This window comes from Mus caroli, chromosome 10 (genome assembly GCF_900094665.2).
Source record: "Mus caroli chromosome 10, CAROLI_EIJ_v1.1, whole genome shotgun sequence".
Classification (NCBI taxonomy): domain Eukaryota; kingdom Metazoa; phylum Chordata; class Mammalia; order Rodentia; family Muridae; genus Mus; species Mus caroli.
Genome location: NC_034579.1, coordinates 73,626,545 through 73,653,102, shown reverse-complemented (window position 1 = coordinate 73,653,102; position 26,558 = coordinate 73,626,545). Strand labels below are relative to the sequence as shown.

General features: G+C 51.2%; 2 protein-coding genes across 3 annotated transcripts in view; both read right to left on the bottom strand.

Moving 5' to 3' along the window:
• Positions 1 to 6,325, bottom strand: part of Tpgs1 (tubulin polyglutamylase complex subunit 1) — a 7,653-nt gene extending 1,328 nt beyond the window's left edge. Inside the window, exon 1 of the mRNA XM_021174717.2 lies at positions 5,522 to 6,325. Coding sequence (XP_021030376.1) covers positions 5,522 to 5,895 — 374 coding nt within the window. The 5' untranslated portion in view covers positions 5,896 to 6,325. The remainder of the gene's footprint in view (positions 1 to 5,521) is intronic.
• Positions 6,326 to 6,717: 392 nt separating this feature from the next.
• On the bottom strand, positions 6,718 to 10,795 carry Madcam1 (mucosal vascular addressin cell adhesion molecule 1). 2 transcript variants are annotated; one of them, XM_021175138.2, is made up of 5 exons: positions 10,694 to 10,795; positions 10,212 to 10,478; positions 9,633 to 9,959; positions 8,644 to 9,075; positions 6,718 to 7,022 (listed from the first exon to the last, which is right to left on the bottom strand). In XM_021175138.2, the coding sequence occupies exons 1-5, from the start codon at positions 10,752 to 10,754 to the stop codon at positions 6,892 to 6,894; spliced, it is 1,218 nt and encodes a 405-aa protein (XP_021030797.1). In that variant the 5' UTR covers positions 10,755 to 10,795; the 3' UTR covers positions 6,718 to 6,891. The 2 variants fall into 2 exon arrangements, with proteins under 2 accessions (XP_021030797.1, XP_021030798.1); XM_021175139.2 differs by lacking the exon at positions 8,644 to 9,075 and having other exon boundaries at positions 6,723 to 7,022.
• Positions 10,796 to 26,558: the final 15,763 nt, after the last annotated feature.

Below are 26,558 nucleotides of genomic sequence, written 5' to 3'. Positions count from 1 at the left end.
GCAGAGGCAGGCGGATTTCTGAGTTCGAGGCCAGCCTGGTCTACAGAGTGAGTTCTAGGACAGCCAGGGCTACACAGAGAAACCCTGTCTCGAAAAAACAAAATAAAAAACAAAACAAATGTATTTAAGAGGCTTCAGAAATGGTTCAGTCGGTAGGCCTGCTCTTATTGATGACTTGGGTTCGACTCCCAGCACCAACATTACAGCTCACAACCATCTCTAACTCCAGTCCCAGAGGATCTGATTCCCTCTTCTGGCCTCTGAGACAGGTGTCATGCATGCGTGCACATGGTGTGCAGACACACCTTCCAAGTACCCTTACATATACAAATTTAAAATAGCATTTACGATGAAAATGGTATCTCTTAATCCCGATTCTCAGAAGCAGAGGCAGGTGGATCTCTCTGAGTTCAAGACCTGCCTGATCTATATAGTGAGACCTTGCCTTGGTAACAATCATAAGCATACAGGTGTATGCATGGTGTATATGGCGGTCCAAGGACAACTTTTGTCTTTCCCCCTATGTTTTTAGGACAGGGTTCCTCTGTGTAGCCCTGGCTGTCCTGGCACTCGCATTTTATGCCAGGCTTGCCTCGAACTCACAGAGCTCTGCCTACTCTGCCTCTGAAGTGCTGGATTAAAGGTGTGTGCTACCGTGCCTGGCCCAGAGGACAACTCAGAGTTGGGTCTTCTTTATCTTCACATGCATTCCAGGAATTGAACTTGGGTTGCAGGATTTAGCAAGCACCTATACTGGATGCGCCATGGTGGGATTCTGTTTGAGATAGGGCCTCATGTAGCTGGGATATCTCGAATTCTGTGATACTAAGGATGTTCTTGAATTGCTGATCCTCCTGCCCGCCCCCCCCCCTCCACTCCTAAGTGCTATCATGATCAGCTTATATGGGGCTGGGGCTGGAACCAGACCTTTGTGCATTCTGCCAACTGAGCCCTGCCCAAGCTTAGTGCCCATTCAACTGACTGGCAGATGTGTTGGGTGGCATCTATGAAGGAGTCATTCACTGTGCTCCCAGCACAAGGCCTGAGAGGCAAGACCAGTCCTTACTGTCACCCCCTACACCTAAGCCTTAGTGTGGTGTCTTCATGCAGCCATCCTGTGGCAAGCCAGCTCTTTATTTTGAAGCAGGAGCTCTCAGTAGCTGAGGCTTGAGCCCATGATCTTCACTGCCTTAGCCACCATGGCTGGCTTGTAAATAAAGTTTTTTTGAGACACAGAGTGGCCAGTTCTGACATAGACCCATGGCTAAATCACATTCTCATCTAAGAGCTAGTGTGCACAGAGAGTGTGCTGAGTCAGGCGGCTCCTTCTCTGGCCCCAGGATGGGGTTCTTTTTAGTGGATCGCAGATGTGACCATAAACACAGCCTGGTAGGAAAGTAAGACTCTGAGCTGGCTGACAGTCTGCGTGCAGGACCCAGAGAGTAACTGTCTGAAAGAGGACCCCACACCAGTTTGTATGTGGCTCCACTTCACAATGAGGGCAGTCTGCTCTACCCTGACCTCTGGGAGGCCACCTTGGATGCTTCACCTTCTAGAGTTGTGGATAGTAGCTGTTTAATAAATGCTACCCACTGTAGCAGATACCCAGCGGATAGACTGTGGCTTTTGTGAAGCTCACGCAGAAGGGTTCCCGCTGTGATAAGAGCTATGGAGCTGCTGAGGCTTTTTTGTTTTTTTTTTGTTTGTTTGTTTTTGTTTTGGGTTTTTTTTGTTGTTGTTACAGCAGCACAGCATGGCTCTTCCTGATGATATACCTGTTCACACACAGCCATCAGCTCTCTTGTCCTGATTCTAGCTTCTCTGACAATGACAGCCATGGGCACAAGGCCTGGGCCCTTGATTGGCTCCTGTAGCAGGTCCACATCTGCCTCCCAGGGTCACTGGTTTTCTGGCACTGCTTCTGTGCACTGGGTCTGCTCACCTATGGGATGCAAACCACAATTCTACCCCTCCAGATTCTTGGAAGGATGGGTGACTTACAAGATCTTGTGCTAGCACAGGGGCAGGGTGAGGAGGGCCCCACCCACCTAGCCTTTGGCTGTTTACAGCCACAGGATGGATAATTATGGCCCGGAACAAGGACACCCACCTCTCAGGTGGCTCACATCCGATCCTGGGGATCACCATTGAGTCACTGACAAGCTGTGAGGCAAAGACAAGTGGGCGAGCTCCAGCCGAGCATGGTGGTGCATGCCTTTAAATCCCAGCACTTGGGAGGCAGAGGCAGGCGGATTTCTGAGTTTCGAGGCCAGCCTGGTCTACAGAATGGGTTCCAGGATAGCCAGGGCTACACAGAGAAACCCTGTCTTAAAAAAAACCAAAAACCAAAAACCAAAAAAAAAAAAAAAAAAAAAAAAAAAAATGGCGAGCCCCAGCTTTGGGGGCTCCACTTACCACACTTCTTTCACAGTGGTGAGCACTGTGTGCATGCAGTGGGAGCCCCTCCCCCACCCTTCCTTCCTTTCTTTCTTTCTTTCTTTCTTTCTTTCTTTCTTTCTTTCTTTCTTTCTTTCTTTCTTTCTTTCTTTCGGGACAGGGTCTCTTTGTGTAGCCCTGGCTGTCCTGGAACATGCTCGGTAGACCAGGCTGGTCTTGAACTCTCAGAATCTGCCTGCCTCTGGCTCCACAGTGCTGAGACTAAAGGCTTGTGCCCCTCCTCCTGCCAGTGGCTTTCCCTGGGGCAGGGCTGGGATGATGAGTGGGAGAACATACTCCTGTTCCAAGTCTTTACACTCAGGGAGCTCCTGGCGAGGATGGGGTGGGGTGGAGGCAAGGATGCTGACAGCACCCTGCAGCATCTGGGGGTCTCACCAGGAATGGCTCATGGCAGAGGGGAGCTTAGGCTGGCTAGTCTTTCAATACAACCAGCCAGAAACTCGACTCTTTTAAGTCACATAGTTTTGCTTGGTCAAAAGAGCCCTAAGAGAGTCATGAAAATGAGTCCCTAACAGCTGTGGGACAGTAGGGTCAGTGTCTTTCTCCTGCCACCACCATCAGCATGGTAGCTAGGAAGGTTTGCAGGGTCTGTAGCCCACGGGGTAACTCCTGGCTTGGCCCCTGGTGGCCAAGTCTCCAGCCATCTTCTGGGTTGAACAGTAACCCTAAGTGGCTCTCACAGGCTGGCAGGGAGGTGACTGGTGGGGGCACCATGGCCGTGGCCTGAGGAGACCTGGGAGGGACTCCCCCCAGCTCTGATGCTCTGATGGCCTCACAAACTCAGCCTCTCAGGTCTTGGGAATTGGACTGGTTACTGCTGACAGGCCTCAGTGGTGGGGTTGCCATGTGTGCAGGCTTCAGGCAGAGCACTGCACAGGGACCCACTCTTTCCATACACATCACTCACAGGGTCTTAGGTGGGGAAGAAAAAGCCTAGCTCTGTGAGCCATCCCAGATGCATCTCTAAGGATTCCACCTGCCTGCTGGCTCCCTTTGCTCTTCTATGTGGCTGACAGTGATATAACACTAGATCCTGGGGGGAGTGTGGGGCATTGGGCTATGCACAGACAGGCTAGTCTCCAGTGGAGCTGAGGTATGAACCCCCGGAATGGGCATAATTCACCTACATGACACGGTAGGTGTTCCCTCATGCTCCTGGAACTTTGGCTTCTGTCTAAGTTACCGCCCCCTCATGGCCCCCACAAGAGAAGCATGGCTAAGAAGTCTCGTAGGCCCAAGCTTCTGACCTTCAGGCTAAACTCCTCCCTAGTTACCTAGCAACAGTAAAGACCATAAAAGGGGCTGTTAGGCCCCTCCTCACCTCTCTCCTCTCACTCCTTTCTCATCTCTGTCTTCTCTCCTCTTCTTCCTCCCCCCTTCTCTCTTTCTCTCTGCCTTTCTATAATAAAGCTCTAAAACCATAGACAGTCTCTGCTCATCAAGATCCGCTGCACTCACTCTCTCCGGTGTGGGAACCTCTCTTCCCCTTTCCCTCTCTCCCATAACCCTGGGACCTATTTAGGGAAGTAGCCCTGGGATTCCCAGGTTGGGCTGCCCCTTGTCCATCCCCACAAAGAGTGAGTCAGAGGCTTGGATGCCCACCTGGGGCTGAGTGGAAAGAGTCTGGCAGCCCTCTCACGTCTGCCTGACCAGAGCATAGGTGGAACTCTGGCGGGACGTGGGTCTTTCCTCCCTCTCTTCCCTGGGGCCCCTCATTAGTTCCCACAGGTGAATAATGGCCCCCAGTTTGTGTCCACACAGAACCTCAGAATATGGTAAATACACAGCTTTCAGGGTTTCAGCTGGTTAAAATGAGGCCTTGCCAGAAGATGGCAGGTATGGATCCAGTGACTGGCACGATTAGGATACTGGCATGGAAGCCAGGTAGTGAAGGACACAGAGACCTGGTGACATGATCACAAAGCTTGCCCCAGATCCTCAGGTGAGGCTGTGACTTCAACTCACAGAAAACACTTCTATTTTAAATCCCTAGGTTCACTGCTCTCTATCCCTGGGAGAATTCCGGATGCCCCAGTAAGCAGTTTGTTCCTCCCCGGGGCACCTCACGGTGTGGACTTGTGTGCGCATTTTCTGCCGATACCTTCAGTCTCCCACTCACATCCCCTAATGCTGTCCCAGCTGAAGACTGTCCGTCCACTTTCTTGCTGGTCTTCTCCCTTTGTGCCTGTACCCCTCCCACCTTAGCCACATCGGCCGGCCATGTTCCACCCTTCCCTTCTTGGCTACCATCTTGGATACTGAGCCCCTTCCCTCTGGTGCAGAGATGTCTGGTCTGCTCAGCTGGAAATGTACGATCTCTGGACTTTCACTTCCCTAGGGAAGGCCAGAGCTACTGTTGCCCAACGTCTTTCTCCTTGAGCCCCCTCCCCTGCTCTCCTCTCCTCCAAGTCTTCCAACAAGCACCCTTTGTAAAGCCACTCCCATGCTGAGACCTCAGGCATTTGGTCACCCCCTGGCTGATGATGCCCTACTGATCAGCTTCCCTCATCCACTATGCAATGAAAAAGTGTCCTTAGTCATCTACACTGGAACTGCTCCCACTGCGGAGCTCCCTGCAGGATTCACGTCCGGCTCTAGACCAGCCTGTACTCTGCGTGTGCATCTAAGGGACTTCTGTCTGTGGCCTGGGGCCTCAGTCCACAGGCTGTCCATCTCCTGGACAAGCACCACAGCTATTTATGCTACCTTGCTGGGCTTCTTGACCTCCCAAAACCCTGGGCTGCGAGGACAAAATGGACACGGGTTCAAAAGCAACCTCCTCCAGGCCGTAGTCACCTGGAAGCTCATGCAATAGATGGACGATGGACTACAACCCCCAGCACTTCCTACCCGGACCACAATATCCAGTACACCCCGCGCACAATGCAGGCTAAATCGAGGCGAGGCGTGCCGAGAACCTTAAACCTGCCTCAAGCCGACCAGACCCGGGAAAAGAGGAAGGACCACTACTCCCGGAAACGCCCCGTGCCGGCGGCGAGTTGCTCCCGCGCGGGGCCTGTCGGGAGTTGTAGTTCTGGTACCCCCGCCCGCCATCGGTCCGCACCTCTGCGAGTGGTGAGCCAGGCGAAGGTGCCACAGCGCGCGGCCCAGGCGCTGTTGCTGCAGGAGGAGCTGGCCCGGGGGCTCCCCGGCGCCTCCGTTGGTCGGCGAGCGTAGACCCATGTTCTCGAAGTAGTGCGCCAAGAAGGCGATGGGCTCCTCGGGCCGGATCTCTAGCACTTTTAGGAGGGCTGCGCGCAGCATCTCCGTCACGCCGACCTGCCGTAGGAAGTCCTCCTCGCTCTCAGCGGCCGCCGCCGCCTGAGACACCGACGTCCGGCCACTGTCCGGGAAATTAGCCGCTGGTGCTACTGCCGGCCGCCGTTTCTCCACTGCCGCCATCTTTGCTGGGGGCAGCGGGACCGGAAGCGCCGCCATAATTCACGGCGCGATGAGGCGCCCTCCCTTGACGACCATTTTTCTTAAGGGCAGAGGCAGCGGGCCCCTTCTCTGAGAGTCTCCATAGTAACAAGCGCAGGCGACCTTTTCCCCCTGTGCCCCTGGCTTTCTCTGTGTGCGTTTCTCCTGCTACTCCATGACTGCATCTTCTAGCTTCGGTCTGGAATTGTGAGCTTGCCAGACTTCAAAATGGTCCCCCAGGAAGGGCTTGGTTTCTGGCTAGAAGCGCGATACCTTGCCATCTTGCTAGTGGGCAAGTCTTCCCAAGCATGGTCTCCTAGCAACCAGGCACCCTGGGTACCAGAGAAACCCCGCAAAGTTCACCAAGAATCTAGGGCTGAGAGCGGAGTTCAAACCGTTTTCTGCGTTTGCTCTCAGACTCAGCCTGGGCCTCACTTCGTCTCCTTCCGAGCGTTAAGGTGTCTGAGTGGAGTCACCAGATTCCCCTTCCTTTCCCAGACTGTTACCATTTCTGACCACCAGAGGGGGGTGCTCTCGTTGTAACTCTGAACTGCTGTGACTTTCTAGTATCTTCACTTGTCCCTCTTCTGTGTTATCTTTGGCTCTTTATCTACTGACATAATTTTTATTCCCTTGTCCGGCATCCATACCGCTCTTCCCAGGTTACCCCCCAAGTACTTTTTCTAAGCCATTGGATACCTCCTTAGTTACTCTTGTTAAATGCAGGCATTTCCCGGCCTACCAAAGTAAACTGGGATGTGTGCCTGTCTCCAGGGACTCTGGCTGTAGGGATAGATGATGTACAAAGCCTTCCTATTCACAGTACGAATGAATATGCCAGTGGCTAGATACGGGCTTTTATTTAGCTCTGGGCCAGCAGGCAGAAAAGCCCAGAAGTCGGGAGAAACTCATAGATGTGCTGACCACCAAGGAAAGGGGCCACACCATCATCTTGATGCCCCAAATCCTGTAGCTGGTCACACTCTGCCTCCTTTAGTCTGGCATAATGGAGTTTCATAGGAGTGTACATGAGCTGGTGTCTGGGCGAGGACCTGGCCGGTAGCATTTCCACAGGCGGTAGGCAATGAAGGCCAGTGCAAGCAGCCCCAGCACCGAGCTGCCAATCCATAGGGCGATGATGGAGGCTGAAAGAGTAGGAAGAAAGGCTGCCATCAGTCCCAGTGCCTGTGGGCTCCACAGAAGGAACGTGCACAGGCCCTTACAGTTTAAAGGTGGACTTAACTAGCCAGCCTCTACTTGGGTAGAAAACAGCCACCCAACCAGACACACTCAAAGACAGTGTGGAAGCATGAATCTACTTAAAGGGAAGCTTTTTTTTTTTTTTTTTTTTTTTTTGGGTTTTTCAAGACAGGGTTTCTCTGTATAGCCCTGGCTGTCCTGGAACTCACTTTGTAGACCAGGCTGGCCTCGAACTCAGAAATCTGCCTGCCTCTGCCTCCGGAGTGCTGGGATTAAAGGTGTGCGCCACCACACCCGGCTTAAAGGGAAGCTTTTGTTTCTAAATTAGGGTCTCACTCTGTAGCTTAGGCTGACATTGACCCTTCTGCTTCTACAGCTCAAGTACTTAGATCATAGCTTGTGAACCATCATGCCCAGCTTAGTTCTGTTTTGTTCTGTTCGGCTTTTTGTCTGTTTTGTTTTGATTTTCTGAGACAAGAGTCTTCTATGTAATCCTGACTGATTGTCCTGGAACTTGCTCTGTAGACCAGGCTGTCCTTGAATTTATCTAGATCCACCTGCCTCTGAGATTAAAGGTATGTGTCACCACTACCACCTGGCTTAAGATTTATTTTTTTTTAATGTTTATTTTGTTTGTTTGTGTGTGTGTGTGTGTTTGTGTGTGTGTGTGTGTATGATGCAGATACACTTGGAAGTCAGAGGAGGATGTCAAGTCTCTGGGTCCTGGAGTTACAAGTGGCTATGTGTTTCTTGTCTCTGCCTCCTGAGTGCTAGGATTAAAGACATGCGCGAACACACCTGGTATCTTATTTGGATGTGCAGGAGTTCTTAGTGTTGATGTACATATGTATACCACGAGCACATGGTGCTCTGGGAGGCCAAAAGTGTGGGTTGCATTCCCTGGATCTGGAGTTACAGATGTTTGTGAGCTATCACATGGGAAGTGAACCCAGGTTCTCTGTAAGACCAGGAAGTACTCTTTAACTTCTGAGACATCCGTTGCTTCAGACCCAATTAACGTATTTTAAAAATCAAAACATGTGTCACGGGCTGGTAAGATGGCTCAATGGGTAAGAGCACTGACAGCTCTTCTGAAGGTCCTGAGTTCAAATCCCAGCAACCACATGGTGGCTCACAACCACCCGTAATAAGATCTGATGCCCTCTTCTGGTGCGTCTGAAGACAGCTACAGTGTACTTATGTATAACAATAAATTAAAATGTGTCACAGTGGTGTGCACCTGTTATCTCAGCACTGAAGAGGTTGAGGCAAGATCATGGTCACTTTTAGCTATGAAGCAAGTTTGAAGCCAGTCCCGGGCATGTGAAACTAAAGTTAAATAGCTATGAAGTCAGCCCTGGGCATCTGAAACCAACGTTAAAATCTTTTTTCACTTTTTGTTACTGGATCTCCCTGTCTCTGAAAGACTGCAAGGTGCCTCGAGTTCTAAGTGGTCTCCAGACAGGAAAGCATACTGAACATGGGGAAACTGAGGCTAGGCATGGTACAGACTCCTGCTAGTGTTTTAGTCCCATTTGTCCCTCCCTCCCAGGGCCCCAGACTCACAGGGATTCGGGGTCACCTGGCCAGGAACATACAGACTGGTCACCTGCCCGCCAGGGTCCTGGCGGCACTGGAACCAGCCTTCTGCCATGGGACCTGGGGGCAGCATGCTTAGCCATGCCTGGGCCCCGGCCTCCCTCTTGTGGTAGGTTGCCAGGTCACCAGGAGCCAAGGTCCAGCGCACAGTAACTCCGGGCCCACAGGATGCTTCACAGAGTAGCTCCCAGCCTGCCTCCAGGTCCTGGTGGATTTTCGGGCGGCAAGGTCCCTCAGAGCTCATAGTCCTAGGGCTAAGCTTGGGGTATGGAGGGGCAGAAGGTAGGGTGGTGATGTTGAGCCCAGTGGAGACTGCCTCAGCAGTACTTGATGAGGTCAGGATGTAGGGCTCAGCAGAGGTCGTGTTGGGAGGCTTAGGTGAGGTCTGGCTCTGTAGTACTGCAAACAGAATGAATGTTCTTCCTGTAGCCTCAGTTTTCCTCATCTGCAACCCAGTATTGGTTCAGAACTCTTCCATCACCCTTCCCACATCACTCAAGAGGCACAAGGCATCATAGTAGTTAGGATCAGCGGCTGATGACACAGAACATTTAGTAGGTACTGGCTCTTATGTAAGTCTACCAGGTCACTGTTTATTTTATTTATTTACTTTGGTTTTTCAAGACAGGGTTTCTTTGTGTAGCCCTGACTGTCCTGGAATTCGCTCTGTAGACCAGGCTGGCCTCAAACTCAAGAAATCCACCTGGCTCTGTTTTCTGAGTGCTGGAATTAAAGGTGTGCACTGCCACCACCCACCTAGGCAAAGCCAAGAATTTGTGACATCATGTTGGGGCTAGCACAGAGTAGGTCCTTATCTTTTGCGTTAATCTTTTCTGGCTGCCTTGTGACACAGGCATTGAACAGTTTTGTTGGGGATCTACAGGTGGGGACAATCAATCAAGGGCCAAGCCCCAGAGCTTCTGAGCCTAGAGGCAGGCAGGACCCAGTGGCCTTACCTGGAATCTCCCTTCTATGGGTCAGCACCAGTTTGGGCAGCTGCATGGTGACCTGGCAGTGAAGGGCAGGAGGGGCGGGGGTCCCCAGGGAGGGTAACAGCCAGCGTTGTGTCATTCGGAACAGCGGTGTGTCCTCAGCCTCTTGCATCTCCTCTTCTTGCTCTGGTTCCAGGGCCTGGGCACCCTCCAGTCTCTGCTCTCCCAGTAGCAGGGCAAAGGAGAGACTGTTCGGGCCTGCAGGCCAGATGTTGTGGGCCGTGCAGGACACCACTTGGTCCTGTCCAGGTACAAGGAACTCCGGGGACACCACCAGCTGGTCTGGGAAGGCTGTGGATCGATAGTGGGCCCAGGGCTGAGCTTGGAGGTCAGGCCTGGGCCAGGCAGAGAGGAGTTTGGCATGAGAGTACAGCTATGGCTTCAGGTGGTTGGGACAGGAAGGGTGGGTATGCCAGCCTTGAAGGTCTACAGTGTGGGGGTGGCAGTGGAGTGTGGGGACTTGGTGGGTGGCGGCACTGGTATGGCGCAAGGTCCTCATTCCCCCGGGGCGGGTGGCACCTAGAAAGGCGGAGTGGGCCTCACCATACACAAGGATCTTCACCGAGTGCTGGAAGCTTCGACTCCCACAGGAGCCCACGCACACAGGAGTGCCTGTGTCTGACAGCATGCCCCGTACAGAGAGGATACTGCTGCCTGGGAGGGTCTGCACACTGCCCAAGCTGGTGTCCAGACCACGCCAGTGCACCCGAGCTACACCCTCGTCACAGGACATGCTGCAGGTGATCTGGAGGGATGTGCCCATGGCCACAGCTACCTCAGGCTCAGGGGGGTTCACCTGGAAAGACTGCCCTGAGGAGTAAGAGCGTTAAAGCTGTGATGGGGCAACTGGGTCCCAGGTTCCAGCCCTGACCCTGGATTGAGACCCCAGGACTCTCATCCTCTGGCCCAGGTTCCTTGGCCTTGATGAGAGACCAACCAGAGCCGCAGACCCCTAGCCTAGTGGATTTTCACAGCACTCCCAAACTCTCCTCCCTTGTATCCATCTCTCCCCACAGCCTGCTTACCTCTGCTGAGCTGGTAGGGTACTAGGGCCAGGGCCAGCAGGAGGGCCTGGATGGATTCCATGCCTGCCTCTGTCTTGTGACGGCCAGGGAAGCGGCTTAAATAAGAGTGGGCCGGCAGCTTCCTACTGTCTGAGACCCTGCCTCTCCTCCCCCTTCTGCTGGCTCTGTGGGAATTTCCCAGGGGGCTTTCCCAGTCCGACCCCCACTTTGTAGGAGGCAGAGAATCAGAGGCTAGAGGTGAGGCAGGGACCCGGGAACACAGTCATTACAGATGGGGAGAGAAGGTCTGGGAAGGTTCCAGGTCCCGGTTCTATGTACGGGAAGGCTGAAGCTAAAAGCTGGAGGTGGGTCACCGTGGTGGGTCAAGTGCAAGGAAATCTGCCAGTCCTAGGTTGCCCCACCCACCCCGCTGACTAGAGCTGTGCCTTCACTTCCTCAGGTGGCCGCATGAGGGCGGCAGAGAGGCCTGGCCTGGTTCTGGATGTTGCGGGAGTTGTTCTGGGGCCTGAGTTCTATGTGATGTGTGTCTGGGATAAGTCACCAGTTGTCCCCTAAGTCTTTGTCCTTCCATTGCAGGCCTGACAGAGCCTGGGGCCTGGGGCTGGCTCACTTTGACCTGAAACATTGGAGACTTTGGTTTGGTGGATCCTTGTGGGACCATGGACCTTGCCAGGAAACTTGGTAAGACTGAGCACCCAGGCACCCACCTGAGCTCCCTGCTCCCTACCATATTCCTGTCCTGGAACACGTGCCATACTTCCCACATAGGAAACGTGACCTGTGGTCACAGTAGCCCAGAACAGTTCTGTATGCTAATGAAGTATCTAGAGGCTCTGAGGGATTAGCCAATAAACTTCCCTTACCGGACATTCCTCCCTGGACATTTAATCTCTAGTGCATCCTGAGGAGGTGGGATGCACTCATTTTCCCCGATGTACAATCAATAAACTGTTTGGAACCAAGGACTGTCTCTTTCACCAAGAATGCAGTAGGGAGCACAGAGAAAGGCTTTGACTACAGAGCCACAGTCCGAGTCTCCTGCAGAAGGCTCCTCCGCACTCCCAGACAACTGCTGCTAAGCCAAGGACAATCATCTATGAGCTTTCTGGGCTCACCATCGCCCTCAGCCAGAGGACCCCCAATTCTGTTCCCCGAGACACAGTGCTGTCTGGATGTACAGGAGTTTGGGAGCCCCCGGCCCATGGGCTCCTCATGCAGGCCCTGGGGACCCACGGCCCTCCATTTCTGACTCCTCTGTGTGGTTGGTTTTCCAGAGGTGACTGGATGCCCAGGAGTCAGGGAACCCCAGCTTTGGCCTCCCAAATCTTAGGCTACAATTTCCCACCTCTGAGCTGTGTATTGGTGCAACGCTCAAGCCCAGCACCTGACAGCAGCGGCGCAGGTAGCTGCCTGCCCAAGTGGCTGTTCCCACGCTCCAGACACGGACCTATGGATCCTGAAGGTATCATGCATTCTTAAGCGTTCTACCTCACTTTCCTCCGAGGTTGGCACACCACCTCTCCCACACTTCCCTCCTGGCCCAGTCCCTACTGAGGAACACCAGTTGCATATCGACACCCCTAGGCTTTAGGGACTAGCCGAGAAAGCAGGCTAGTTTCCTATGTTCTTGCCTCAGGTAGCCACACCTTTGTACCAAGGCTCTGCAGACCCTCTCACCTCCCTTTCCAACCTCCTCTGCCTTCCTAAGGCATGTGTGGACGCTTGAAGTCTGTCTCCACTCAAGCACGTGGAGTGCTCTGGCCTAGGGCTTGACAGCTTGACATAAGCAGGGTCATTTGGGAAGAGGGAACTTCAGTTGATAAAAATATTCCCATCAGGGGCTGGTGAGATGGCTCAGCAGGTAAGAGGTCCTGAGTTCAAATCCCAGCAACCACATGGTGGCTCACAACTACCCGTGTGTGTCTAAAAACAGCTACAGTATACTTACACGTAATAATAAATAAATCTTAAAAAAAAATAAAACAAAACAAAATGCTCCCACCAGATTGGTCTGGAGGCAGGCCTGTTGGGGTATTTTTTTAAAAAAATGATTGATATGGGCTGGTGGTCCTAGATGCTATAGAAAAGCAGGCAGAGCAAGCCAGTAAGCAGCACTCCTCCATGGCCTCTGCATCAGCTCCCGGCTCCCTCCGTTCCTGCCTTGGCTTCCTTTTATGAAGGGCCCTGATCAGGATGCGTAAGTTGAAATAAACACTTTCTTCCCCAAGTTGCTTTTGGTTATGGTGTTTTATCTCAGCAACAGAAACCTTAGCTATACAGGGTGAGACTTTGTCTGCTCCAACCCTGGCCCCAGCCCCCTGCTCAGCATGCAAACTGTGAGGATCTTCTTAGAACTGAGCAAACTGTGGGGATCTTCTTAGAACTGAGGCACTAGCAATAGTGTGGCAGGTGGAGGTTGGTATCACAGCAGGGAAACTGAGGTGTGCCTCAGGGGCGTGTGTGTGTGTGTGTGTGTGTGTGTGTGTGTGTGTGTAGTCAGGGCTGTGGCTGCCTGGGCCCCATCCCCCGCCCCTTGCCCAGCATGCACCAGTGCTGGAAGCTGTGCAGGAAGGTGACTCCAAGACATGGGCCCTTCCCGGGAAGCTGGGCTCTTAACCCGGGTGGGGGGGGGGCAGCAAACCTGGTGAATGGGCTACTTCCCCACCCCTGACCCAGCTTCCTGCTATACCAGGGCCAGGTGGGGAGGGGTCAGCAGGAGGCTGGCAGGCTAAAGCGCTGAGGGCTGAAGGCCGTGGTTCCTGCTTTCCTTGATGGTCTTAAGGGACATTCTTTTCAGTCCTGACTCCACCTGCAAGACAGTGGGGCATCCTGTTCATGGTGGGGAAGAGAGGGTGGGAGCTAGAGCCATAGCACAGAGGGGAAGTCATGGGAAGGCCGGAGCTGGAGGAATGGAGAGACAGAGAGGGAGAGAGAGAGAGGGAGACAGAAAGACAGAGACCAAGAGACAGAGGGACAGGGACAGAAACAGACACAGATCAGAGAGACAGACAGAGGTACAAAGGCAGCAGAGACATGAAGAGAGACAGACACAGAAACCAAGACAGAGAGACACAGAGACAGTGGGGGCACAGGGGCTGGAATGCTGGTGGCCTAGGGCCTATCTGTCCCCAGTAAGGTCAAGAGCCAGCAGGACTCTGTTGTATTCTCTGGGGCACCTCCTGTCCTCGACCCCCTTTCCCGACATTGTCTTGTAAGGAGGAAGTCCTCCTGGCTCCACAGGAAGCCCCCCCTCCCCACAGAGGTCCAACCTCAGGAGACCTGACATCCTGGCTCCTCTGCTCACAGCATGAAGAAGGTTCCAGAAGGTAGCTTTGCTCTAACACTGGCCTTTTCGCTCACCCTCACTCAGCGGTTAATTTTGCGTGCTCACCACTCCTGGGAGTTTGGCTCCTGGAGGCCATGGTGGCAAGAGTCTGTTTGAGACTCCTGGCCTGGTATGTTTTCTGACCCTGTGGAGCTTGGGGTTGGGATGGGGTGGGGCCAGGTGGAGGAGGACAGTGTGTGTGTGTGTGTGGGGGGGGGTGGGGGGGCAGGAGCAGAGACTGCTCAGTGGTTAAGTGGACTGGCTGCTCTTCAGAGGACCTGAACCCCATCATGCAGGTCAGGTAGCTCACAACTGCCTGTAAATCCAGTTCCTGGGAGATCCGACTCTCTTCTGGCCTGTGAGGTCATTTGCATTTACATGGAATGTAACACATAGACACATACAAACGCACAACTTAAAAAAGAAAAAGGTTGGATATAGTGAAGCACATCTTTAATCCCATCATTCAGGAGGCAGAGGCAGGTGAGTTCAAGGCCAGCCTGGTCTATGTAGTGAGTTCTAGGACAGCCAGGGCTATGTAGAGAGGCCATAACTAAAAAAACATAAATAAATGAATATTAAAAAAAAAACAAGCCCAAACTCTCTTCTCTCTTTTCTCCCTTTGTCTCCATCACCCCCTTTTGCCCCCTCCCCCTACAATAAACCTCTCTCACATGGAAAAACAAAACAAAAATAGGGTTTGGAGAGAGAGGGGCTTAGCAGTCAAGAGTGCTTACGGCTCCCAGTACCCACATAATGATGTACAACGATCTGTAATTCCAGTTGCAAGGGGTCTGATGCCCCCTTCTGGCCTTCATGGGCACTGCATGTATGTTGTACATAACCATAAATGCAGGAAGTGCAGGGACAAAGAGTGCAGCAGAGACTGAAGGAAAGACGCACAAAAAGGGCACCCAGAGACTGCCTCACCTGGGGATCCATCCCATCTGCAGACACCAAACCATTCACTATTGCTGATGCCAAGAAGTGCTTGCTGACAGGAGCCTGATATAGCTGTCCTCTGAGAGGCTCTGCCATAGCTGACAAATACAGATGTGGATGCTCGCAGCCAACCATTGGACTGAGCACTGGGATCCCAAAAGGAGGAATTAGGGAAAGGACTGAAGGAGTTGAAGGGAGTTGCAACCTCATAGGAAGAACAACAATATCAACCAACCTTACCCTCTCCCCCCAAGCTCCCAGGGACTAAAACACCAACCAAAGAGTACTCATGGTGGTGGTGGTGGTGGTGGTGGTGGTGGTGACACATGGTTCCAGCTGGATATGTAGCAGAGGATGGCCTTATGGGGCATCACTGAGAGGGGAGCCCCTTAGTCCTGTAGAGGCTCCATGACTCAGAGTAGGGGAATGCTAGGGTGCTGAGGCAGGAGTAGGTGGGTGGGTGGGTGGAACACCCTCATAGAGGCAGGGAGGAGGGGGAGGGGATAGGGAGTTTGTGGAGGGGAAACTGGGAAGGGGGATAACATTTGAAATGTAAATAAATAAAATAACCAATAAAAATGAATAAATAAATACTTAAAAAATGACACACGCCCTTGTGCTGTGGAGATTCAGAAACGTCCTCCTTCCTGTACAGATCACCCACAGAGGTAGGGCTAGACCTGGTTACCTACTGTCCGTGGTGGACATTCAACTTCAATCCACATGGCCTTTGTGCTCCCGAAATCACCTATTTTAAGTTGTGCTGGGCCTGGTGGGAGGACCCTATGCCAATAAACTACAAGCAATGAAGAGAGGTCTACTGGGACTGGCTGGCTCACAGAGATGGCTCAGCCGTTAAAACCACCTGTTGCTCTTCCAAGAGGACCTGGGTTCAATTCCTGACACCCAGGCAGTGGTTCACAACTGAGTTACTGAGTTACAATCTGAAACTCCTGTTTCAGGGGACCCAACACCCTCACACAGATATCCATGCAGGTGAAACACCAATCAATGCACAGAACATAAAAACAAATTACTGAGAAAAGAAAAAAGAAAAGAGGTCTGCTCTGCCTGTCATAGGGCCTGTCAATGCTGTTCATGCTGCCTGCTGCCCTCTATCTGGAGGATAGACAGGAGAAAGTCATTCGCCTAGCCCGGGACTGCCTGCATTTGGGGGTGTCAGGAATCACAGAGGCTCCAGGAGGCTGGAGTTCTGGCTTTGCAGACTCCATGGATGCCTGTGGGCTGGGGCTGGGCAGCTGAGGGTGTCACAGATTCCTGGTCAGGCTCTTAGCGACACCTGCTGGCCTGAGATAGGGTGGTCTGGCTGCAGGTCCCCTGTGCAGGTACATGGCTGACTCCCCTCACCTCTCCTCAAGGCAGCTGGTATTGGTCTGGACCCCAAAGGCAGCTGGATGTCCAAGACAGAAAGCATCCCATATGGGGACATTGGTCTCTGAGGAGAAAGCTGAACAGAGAGGCTGGGAGCCTAGGGGAATTTCTGGTGGCTCCTCACACTGTTGGAGGGCCAGAGTGCCATGTTACAGTCATAACTGTTTGGTAGGTCCTGCTTCAGCTCTCAAGATAGAGGCCAGCTGCAACAGGCATGCTGGAAGTGGGGGTGGGGTGGGGGTCACAGCTGTACTGGGGCCCATGAGCAGGGCCTGGTTTCCAGAACTGCCATCCCCCTTGTTGGAACAACCTGGAGCCCTGATCTCAGGCCTCCTATTGATTCTTAAGGCAGCAGACAATATGCCGACTTCTCACTTGAGGACACCCTCCAGCAGTGGCCCTGGCTGGTCCAGTACTGTGGGGCATCTGTAGGCTTAGATCTTTCAAACTCGACTTTTATCATGGGTTCTTAAATGCTCTAACCTCCCTTTTAGGCCTCCACACACCAGCAGTAGTGGAAAAGAAAAGTTAGGTGAAGTGGACCTGTTTAGAAAACAGTTCTTTGGAGCAAATCCCATCTGTGTTGTCAGAAAATCTGTAGTTCAGTTCACAGGAAACCATCAGTGGCTCAATCCACTCGTAAACACTTCACGAATATACCAGCAGTCCAGTTCAGTAATGTTGGGATAGCAAATGGGAATCAACAGTGGTGGCACCGCCCAGCAGAAACAGCCAGGCCTCTGCTGAATCAGCAGGAGTCAGCAGAAGGAACAGGACCAGCAGGAGTGTCAGGAGAAGTTCTCTGTCCTGCCTCCCTCAACCAAGTGAAGATCAGCAAGAAAAAGCTAGCTAAGCAAGTCTCCCCAACCCCTGGTCACTGTCCTTTGAGTCCTATTTATACTCCCTCCAAACATCATATCTACTCCCACGGCAGAACTCCATGTGAGTCCATATCAGCTGACATCAAGAATTTGCCAGAACACCACCCGAAATTTTTTGGTGCATTTCTTTCTATGAAATCATAACAAACGATATGACCACTAAGGAATGGCAGGGTGTACCAATACCATCCAGTGTTGTCCACTGTCTTTTTTTTTTTAAAGATTTATTTATTTATTTTATGAATATGAGTACACTGTAGCTGTACAGATGGTTGTGAGCCTTCATGTGGTTGTTGGGAATTGAATTTTAGGACCTCTGCTTGTTCCAGTCAACCCCGCTGGCTCTGGTCTGCTCCACTTGCTCACTCAGTCCCTGTTCGCTTGGGCCCAAAGATTTATTTATTATTATAAATAAGTACACTGTAGCTGTCTTCAGACACACCAGAAGAGAACATCAGGTCTCATTAAGGGTGGTTGTGAGCCACCATGTGGTTGCTGAGATTTGAACTCAGGGCCTTCAGAAGAGCATCCACTGAGCCATCTCGCCAGCGCTGTTGGATCCTTCTTAAAATCATGTGTCTCTCACATGTTTGCTTTAGCAAAACCATCCTTTCATTTGTGTCTGCTTCAGGAAACATCCCACTACCTCTGGTGGGCTACAAGGGAGGTTAAAGTATTTAAAAGCCATCCTTAAAAATAAGTTTTGGGGGCTGGAGAGATGGCTCAGTGGTTAAGAGCACCAACTGCTCTTCCGAAGGTCCTGAGTTCAAATCCCAGCAACCACATGGTGGCTCACAACCATCCGTAATGAGATCTGACACCCTCTTCTGGTGCATCTGAAGACAGCTACAGTGTACTTATGTATAATAAATAAATCTTTTTTTTTTTTAAATAAGTTTTGGGCCGGGCAATGGTGGTGCACGCCTTTAATCCCAGCACTTGGGAGGCAGAGGCAGGCAGATTTCTGAGTTCGAGGCCAGCCTGGTCTACAGAGTGAGTTCTAGGATAGCCAGGGCTACACAGAGAAACCGTGTCTCAAAAAAAAAAAAAAAGTTTTGAAAAAAGTAAAGTTAAAATTTCCACTTCAGGGACCTCTCAGAACTCATAGGGCTGAATGGCCAGACCCAGTCGTGAGAAGGGCTATCAGGATCTGGGAGCACGACACGGGGCAGGGACTGTGAGGCATTCAACCCTGATGCTAACCCTAACCGGCTACCTCAACCTCAACCCACACTAACTCCAGTCCGGCCTGAACCGTGCAGAGGAGTAGATTCTGGTTTCCAGCCACTCCTGGCCACCAACTCTGAGCCTCCCCTCTATGCCCCACTGTAGGCGTACACTTTTTGCAAACTATTTTGAATAAGGGTTCAACCTCTCTAGCCCACCACCCAGCAGAGGTAGTGGAAGAGAGAAGTTATTAGGATGGAGGAGGTGGACCTGTTCAGGAATCCGTTCTTTGGGGGTGAGCTTGATGTTCTTGGGAAGCAGTTCGGTCCTGCAGCCAACACCAAATGGAATTCAGCAGCTGCAGACCCGTCCTTTAGGCAGGCAGACGCCAGGCAGCTGTAGTTCAATCCTGAAGAAACTGCCAGGCTCACCGACCGGCCTGAGGCGAGGCTGCTAAAGCGGCAAGCTGCCTCAGGAATCTCACAGGCAGTTCCTGGGCAGGTTTCTCTCATTGCAGTGTTATCACAAGTTGAGCTCAACAACGCTATGTAAGGTGAACCAACACATGGGTGTCTTTAGCGAAGATTAGCGAGGCGGAGCAAACCAAGCCACACCACAGCTCAGTGCTCCTTTCCCACTGTCTGGGGGATCATATTTATACTCCATCACAGGTCTTTCCACGTGTTTGCTATATCAAACATCCTTTCTCCTGTGTCTGCTTCAGAAAAAGTCTTTCGTGTGTTTGCTTTAGCGAGACATCCTTTCACCTGCATGCCCCAGCAAAGTACTATTGGATATAACTGACTTTCCAAAGAACTGGAAGTCCCCACGTCACCCTACCCACCAGCATTTGGCCTTTCCCTTGGCTTTTTACCTACCTATCCAAGGCCACACATAAGGACTCCACACCCTACCCTCAGAGATTGCCTTTCTCTAGCCCTCCCCAGCCACCAAGGGCCACCTATAGGCTCAGTACCCTCCCTTCCACATCTCCATGCTTTGTCCCACCCATATGAGCTTAGCCCTTCCTGCTCTAAGCTAAGTCCACAGTTCTCTGGAGTCCTGTGTTAACTCCCATAGATGAACTCCAATCTCCATTATGCAGCGGTCTGTGTCTGTAGCCCACCAAGCTATGGAAGCCAGGTACCTGAATGTTCAGTCCTTAGCATTCTCAGGGCTGTAGGGGGCTTTGGAGCTGAGGGAAGTGTGGTTCTCATTTCCCTGTCAATCACAAATCTCGCTTACGGGGCTTTGGCCAGTGCCAGAATGAAGCCCCTAGAGGCTCATGGTCTCCCTATGCAGGGATATGTGTTGTCATCATAGGATTTGTCTCTGTTGGCACCATTGGCTGGGACCATGTTGCTAGGACGGGATCCTGTTGCTAGGGGCAGGGATGATGCTGTTAGGCTAGGATCCTGTTGCTAGGGGCTGTGACTGAGTTGCTAGGCTAGAATTCTGTTGCTAAGGTCTGGGACCATGTTACCAAGATTTGGGATCCTGTTGCTTGGGGCAGGGACCGTGTTGCCAAGGGTGGAGACCTGCTGCTCAACCTAAGGTCTTGTTGCTAGGGGCTGGCTGCATGTTGCTAGGTTTGGGGTTCTGTTGCTAGGAGATGGGTTCAATTTCCTTGTGTCTGGATTCTATTACCAAAGTTATGGTCCTGTTACTAGGGGCTGAGATTATGATGACAAGGTTGCTAAGCAGCGGGTCTTGTTGCCAGGATGGAGTCAAGTGCCTCACTTTCTTGCTTGGGATGAAGATGCTGGGGAAATCTGATGTTTCACTTATTGAATTTTTATAACCTAGGCTGGCCAGGAACTCACTTTGTAGCCCAGACTGTTCTCAAACTCAATTCTTCTTCTGCCTTCACCTCCTGATTCCTCTGGTGCATGTGAGGACCACTGCATGCAAAGGCAATGTTTTGTTTAAGGCTTGCCGGGTGTGTCTGGAAACAGACATAATGGTACTGGACACCAGGGTCCTGTTTGATACGATAATTTGTGCCAGAGCCCTGAGGTCCTGGAGAATGGGAGTAGTTTACTAGGGTAAAAAACCATCAGTAACTCAGTATGAATTTTCTGAGCGATACTCTATATGTGTTGTTGTAAGTACTACAGAGACTCCTGGCCCAAGGAACTTAGGTTCTGTGCATTAAGTGGCAGAGAGGGCTCTGGGGGTTAACTGAGGGCATCATGTGTCGTAGTGAAATACTCTACTATCCTCCCACACCCCACCCCTCACTGGGGGATTCTAACAAGGGACTCCACTCCTGACCATGTCCCGTGCCTGTCACTGGGGGATTCTAGGGGGGGCTCCACCCCCCTCCCCCAGCAATGCGCCCAGCTCCTCATTGGAGGATTCTAGGCATGAGCTCTATCCCAGAGTCACACCCTTCCTCTTGGAGTTTCCATTCTAGGGAAAGGAGTCTGAGCCCAGAGGAGTCCATTTTCTATTACTGTAACACCTGGGAAGTGGCGTCTTTTGATTCACAGCTTTGGGAGTTCAGACCATGATCAATGAGTTTGAGGGGAAGCAGGATGTGTGTAGGGGAGCATCCTGCTCACCTCTCAGCCAAGAAACAAAAGAGAGTGAGAGCTGGGAATACTGGTGCGCACTGTTATCCCAGCGCTCAGTCGTCATCCAGGTGCTCAGCCATCATCCCAGCGCTCAGCTGTATCCCTGTGTTCAGTCATCATCCCTGAGCTCAGTGGGTTGAGGCAGGAGAATTGAAGTTGAGCCTAACCTGGGCTTAATCATAAGATACTGTCAGCAGGGTATGGAGGCACATGACTTTGATCTCGGCACTTGGGAGGCAGAGGAAGGAGAATGAGTTCGAGGCCACCTTGGTCTACAAAATGAGTTCTAGGACAAAGAATCCCTGTTGCAAACTGCCTTCTCCCGAAAACCAACCAACCACCCAACCAATCCAAACAAACAACACAAAACAAAGCAAAAACATAAGACCTTATCTTTATTTATTTTTATTATATGTAAGTACACTGCAACTGTCTTCAGACACTCCAGAAGAGGGCGCTAGATCTCGTTACGAGATGGTTATGAGCCACCATGTGGTTGCTGGGATTTGAACCTTGGACCTTCGGAAGAGCAGTCGGGTGCTCTTACCCACTGAGCCATCTCACCAGCCCAGACCTTATCTTAAAAACAAAACAAGACCACAACAGACAGAGAGCAAGGAGGAGTCCCACAGTTATTTTAGGGCACAATATCAGTGACCTTTGGACCTCTGCCCAAGCCCAGTTCTTAAAATGTCCACCACCTCCCCTTGCTGGAGCTCAAGGGTCTTTTGGGGGCGCTCCAGGTTTAAGCCACAGCTTGATTCCAGCCTGGAGCACAGGAGCTTGGGTGAATCAGCATGCGGTGTGAACTGTAAGGTAGTCTGGGGTCAGGAAAGTTCTTCATATGGGAAGAGCCAAGCAGAGGCTTGTGGGAGGGGAGAAGAGGCACACCAGGAAGAAGGCAAGGCTAGGACCAAAGCTATGCTGGCTAGATTTCTGGTGTGTTCTCGAAGAGCAGGAAAATGGAGGGGCTGCCAGAGAGGGAAGGAAAGGTTTTTATGGACCCAGTTGAGTCTACTGGAACCCCCTCTTCAGAGGTCACAGGTTCTTAGCATGTGGGCCTTTCATTTCTTGAAAGGTTCATGTCCTGTTTTGTCGAAACAGGGTGTTCTGAACCTGAGGCCGGATCCCTCAGCAAAGCATGAGAACCAGTTCTGACCTGTGTGAATGGCAGCTCTTTCTGGGATGGAGGAGACAGGCTCCCAGCTGGGGCAGGACAGGTCTCTTTTGTTAGAGTTACCATGGCATAAAGCCAGAGGGCAACTAACTGCCGGGCTGCGTGAGTCCGTGCCAGTGGGACTGATTTTGGGACAGGGGATAAGATGAACAGTATTAGGAAGGTGAGGGACAGCTCAAGGTGTCCGGGAGGGCAGGCTGTGAGCTGTTGTTGTCCTCACAGGGCAGGGGCACAGAAACAACAGAACTGAACATACTCAGCCAGGTGAGTCTGTGTCAGCTGACGTCACTCTGCCAGAGTCTGTGGAAGTGGCCAGAAGCCACCACCATACCCACCAGGAGATTTTTGGTGCTTCCATCTGTGGAGTCACAGCAATGAAGTTTAGCAATGCATGTAAGGGGAACTAATACACGCGTGTCGTCAGCAAAGAATCCCTCATCACGCGTCCTTTCCGGTGCTTGCTTTAGCAGAACATCCTCTCACCTGTGTCTGCTTCAGGAAAACACTCCTCCACGTGTCTGCCCCAGTGAAACACCATCCAGCACAGCCAACTTTCCAAAGAAACCGGAAGTTTCCACTTCAGTTCTGCTAAACCAACTCACCTCCTTGAATTATATTTGCATAATCTTTTTTTTTACACAGGTTGCAGGATTAGCTGGGTGGGGTCTTGTCCTGAAGGCACCACTCCCTTTATTCCGTGTAGCACCAGGCTTTTCTTTAAACCTTCCATCTCTGAGCACAAGGCTTGGTTTCAACCTCACACTCCTGGATGCTCTTTTTCTCCTCAAACTGTACACTTTGTATTTATTTTTTTGTCTTGATTGCTCTTTTTCACTGTTTTGATCTGCATAAGAGTGGTTACTAAAACCCACATATCCCAGTCAATACCAGGCTGTCTTGAAACCTCCTCTGCCAGCAACACTGAAGAGTCCAAAACTCTTCAATTTAGCTTCAGGTAGGTTTTCTTCTTTTTTCTTTTCTTTTTCTTTTTCTTTTTCTTTTTCTTTTTCTTTTTCTTTTTCTTTTTCTTTTTCTTTTTCTTTTTCTTTTTCTTTTCTTTCTTTCTTTTTTATTTTTATTTATTTATTTATTTATTTATTTATTTTGGTTTTTCGAGACACGGTTACTCTGTGTAGCCCTGGCTGTCCTGGAATTCACTTTGTAGACCAGGCTGGCTTCGAATTCAGAAATCTGCCTGCCTCTGCCTCCTGAGTGCTGGGATTAAAGGCGTGCGCCACCACGCCCGGCTTCAGGTAGGTTTTCTTTGCTAAATATCAAAACAATGGCCTCTGACTTAGCCACTGGTATTGTTGCCCTCTGACACCTCTGAGCTGGGCCTCACCTTGGTCATGGTGCTCTTAGGACTCCTGTCGTCCAGGCTCCTACTCACAGCATTCAACTGGACACTATTCAGTGTCCCAAAGTTCATGCTCTACCAACAAACAACATGGTCAGGCTTGTCATAGCAATACCCCACTTCTGGTACCAGCTTCTGTCTTGGCTTACTGTTCTGTTGCTGGGAAGAGACAGCATGATCAAAGCTACTTATAAAAGAAAGCATTTACTGGGGGCTTTGCTCACAGAGTCATGAGCCCATGACCACCATGGCAGGGAGCTTGGCAGCAGGGAGGTAGGCATGGTGCTGGAGGAGGAGCTGAGAGCCTATATCTGATCCACAAGTTGGAGACAGAGAGAGACTGGGTCTGGTGTGGCCTAAAAACCTCCAAGTCAACCACCAGTGACACACCTTCTCCAACAAGGCCACACCTCTTAATCATTCCGAAACAGTTCCATCAAGTAGGGACAAAGCATTTGAATATATGAATATATGGGGGGGATGCATTCTCATTCAGACCAACACACCTCCCTAAGCTGCTTTTAGTCGCAGTGTTTATCACAGCAGTAGAAACCCTAATTAGGACACATTACCTTCTGGTGGGTTGCACATGAGCACTCAAACAGGAGTTATCTGGATTTGAGAATGGAACAAACACACACACACTCTCTCTCTCGCGCGCGCACACACAGATGTTAATTTTAAAATGCCTTGGTTAGCCGGGCAGTGGTAGTGCACACCTTTAATGCCAGCACTTGGGAGGCAGAGCCAGGTGGATTTCTGAGTTCGAGCCCAGCGTGGTCTACAGAGTGAGTTCCAGTACAGCCAGGGCTACACAGAGAAACCCTGTCTCGAAAAACCAACCAACCAACCAAACAAACAAACAAAAAATGTCTTGGCTACCTCAAAGGTTGGGCACTCTGAAACCTTCCCCTGCTACCCCAGGCCCAATTGAGGAAGTGGACAGTGTCCACCCACCCAAATTCTCACATGACTGGCTGGCTTTATCTCCTGCAGCTCCTACATCCATCCATCTCGAACTGCTTCATGATTCCTTTTTCCTCCCCTTCTGAGTCCTAGCCCGAGCAACTCTAAGGGTCCCGCCCATCTCCTTTGCCCAGTCATTAGCTGATTTATTTATTTATTTATTTTTGGTTTTTTCGAGACAGGGTTTCCCTGTATAGCCCTGGCTGTCCTGGCATTCACTTTGTAGACCAGGCTGGCCTCGAACTCAGAAATCCACCTGCCTCTGCCTCCCGAGTGCTGGGATTAAAGGCGTGCGCCACCACGCCCGGCTGTATTTATTTATTTTTTAAAGATTTATTTATTTATTATATGTAAGTACACTGTAGCTGTCTTCAGATGCACCAGAAGAGGGCATCAGATCTCATTATGGATGGCTGTGAGCCACCATGTGGTTGCTGGGATTTGAACTTCAGACCTTTGGAAGAGCAATCGGGTGCTCTTTACCTACTGAGCCATCTCACCAGCCTCATTAGCTGATTTATTAATCAATCAAAAAACAATTGGGGACAAGGACCTTTAGCATTTGGACACATAGATTCCTGTCTTAGTCATGGTTTCTATTCCTGCACAGACATCATGACCGAGAACCAAGTTGGGGAAGAAAGGGTTTATTCAGCTTACACTTCCAAACCGCTGTTCATCACTAAAGGAAGTCAGGACTGGAACTCAAGCAGGTCAGGAAGCAGGAGCTGATGCAGAGGCCATGGAGGGATGTTTCTTACTGGCTTGCTTCCCCTGGCTTGCTCAGCTTGCTTTCTTATAGAACCCAAGACTACCAGCCCAGGAATGGCACCACCCACAATGGGTCTTCCCCCCATTGATCACTAATTGAGAAAATGCCCCGCAGCTGGATCTCATGGAGGCATTTCCTCAACTGAAGCTCCTTTCTCTGTGATAACTCCAGCTTGTGTCAAGTTGACACCCAAAACCAGCCAGTACAATTCCTGATTGAATCAATCTCCAACAATATACCACTCCCCATCAGGCTGCACAGAGCCTGATGCTCCAAGGGTTCCTGCTTCCTTGAAGTCTTTGACCTGAGACCCTCACCACTGTCTTGAAGGATGATGAATCAGACAGATTCTGGTTCTGAGAGGACAGTGCCTCAGGCTGAGGGATGAGAGGCATGTGATGAGACATGGACGGTCTATAGAGTCTTAAGTGGGAGCCAGTTACTCCCACCTGACACAGGGAGACAGAGGAAACCACTTTGTTTGAAGCCATCAAATGACTTGTTGCAGCTGCTATGGCAGAAACATAGCTCAAGGAAAGGCCTCTGAGGGGTGACATGTATAAGGGACTCAACAAGATGAGTAAAGCCTATAAGAGCCAGAGAGAAAGGGAAGAAATGACGATGTCACCAAGCATAGGATGAGAGTCCATCAACAGTGCTCTGAGTGGCCAGAATATACCCATGACCTCCCACCTCTTCATACCATCTTCCCCATCCCTCACCATCCTCCACTTCCCACCATCCCCCACCATCCCCCATTATCCCCACCATCTTCCACCATCCCCCATCATCCCCCATTATCCCCCACCATCCTCCACCATCCCCCACCAACCTCCCCATCCCCCACCATCTTCCGATTATTCATCCCTTATCTGATTTTATATGTCTTCACCTCATGTTATCATCTTTCCTTCCTAGCATCTCTTCACAGACCTGCACAGCCTTGCTTGTGCCTGTTCTTGTTTCGTCCACCAGAGGGTAGTAGTGAGAGCTGTGCCGTGGGCTTTGGAATCCACCAGCCATCAAGGCTTTCACAGGCTGTCTGGTGGCCTGGGCCCAGGAAATGGACTTGGATGGGTTTGAGAGAATGTCTCAGGCCTAGTCCCTCTCTGCCTGACTCTGGGTCTATGGCTGATGTCAGGGGTTGTATCTTCCTGCCTTTTTTTTTGTTTTTAACTGGTTTTGGCCTATGTAGGGCTTTGGTTGTAGAAAGGTGGAATGGACGGTGGGGTATGGTGGGGTATGGTGGAGGATGGTGGGGATGGTGGGGTATGTGGTAGGGTATGGTGGAGGATGGTGGGGTATGGTGG

What these genes read in the sequence shown, in the direction of transcription:
- Madcam1 (XM_021175138.2), bottom strand. Translation starts at nt 10,754, where the DNA reads ATGGAATCCATCCAGGCCCTCCTGCTGGCCCTGGCCCTAGTACCCTAC. An exon ending in CCATAGAAGGGAGATTCCAG is followed by an intron (nt 9,076 to 9,632) that starts GTAAGGCCACTG and finishes TTCTGTTTGCAG; the next exon opens with TACTACAGAGCCAGACCTCA. An exon ending in CCAGGTGACCCCGAATCCCT is followed by an intron (nt 7,023 to 8,643) that starts GTGAGTCTGGGG and finishes CTACTCTTTCAG; the next exon opens with CCTCCATCATCGCCCTATGG.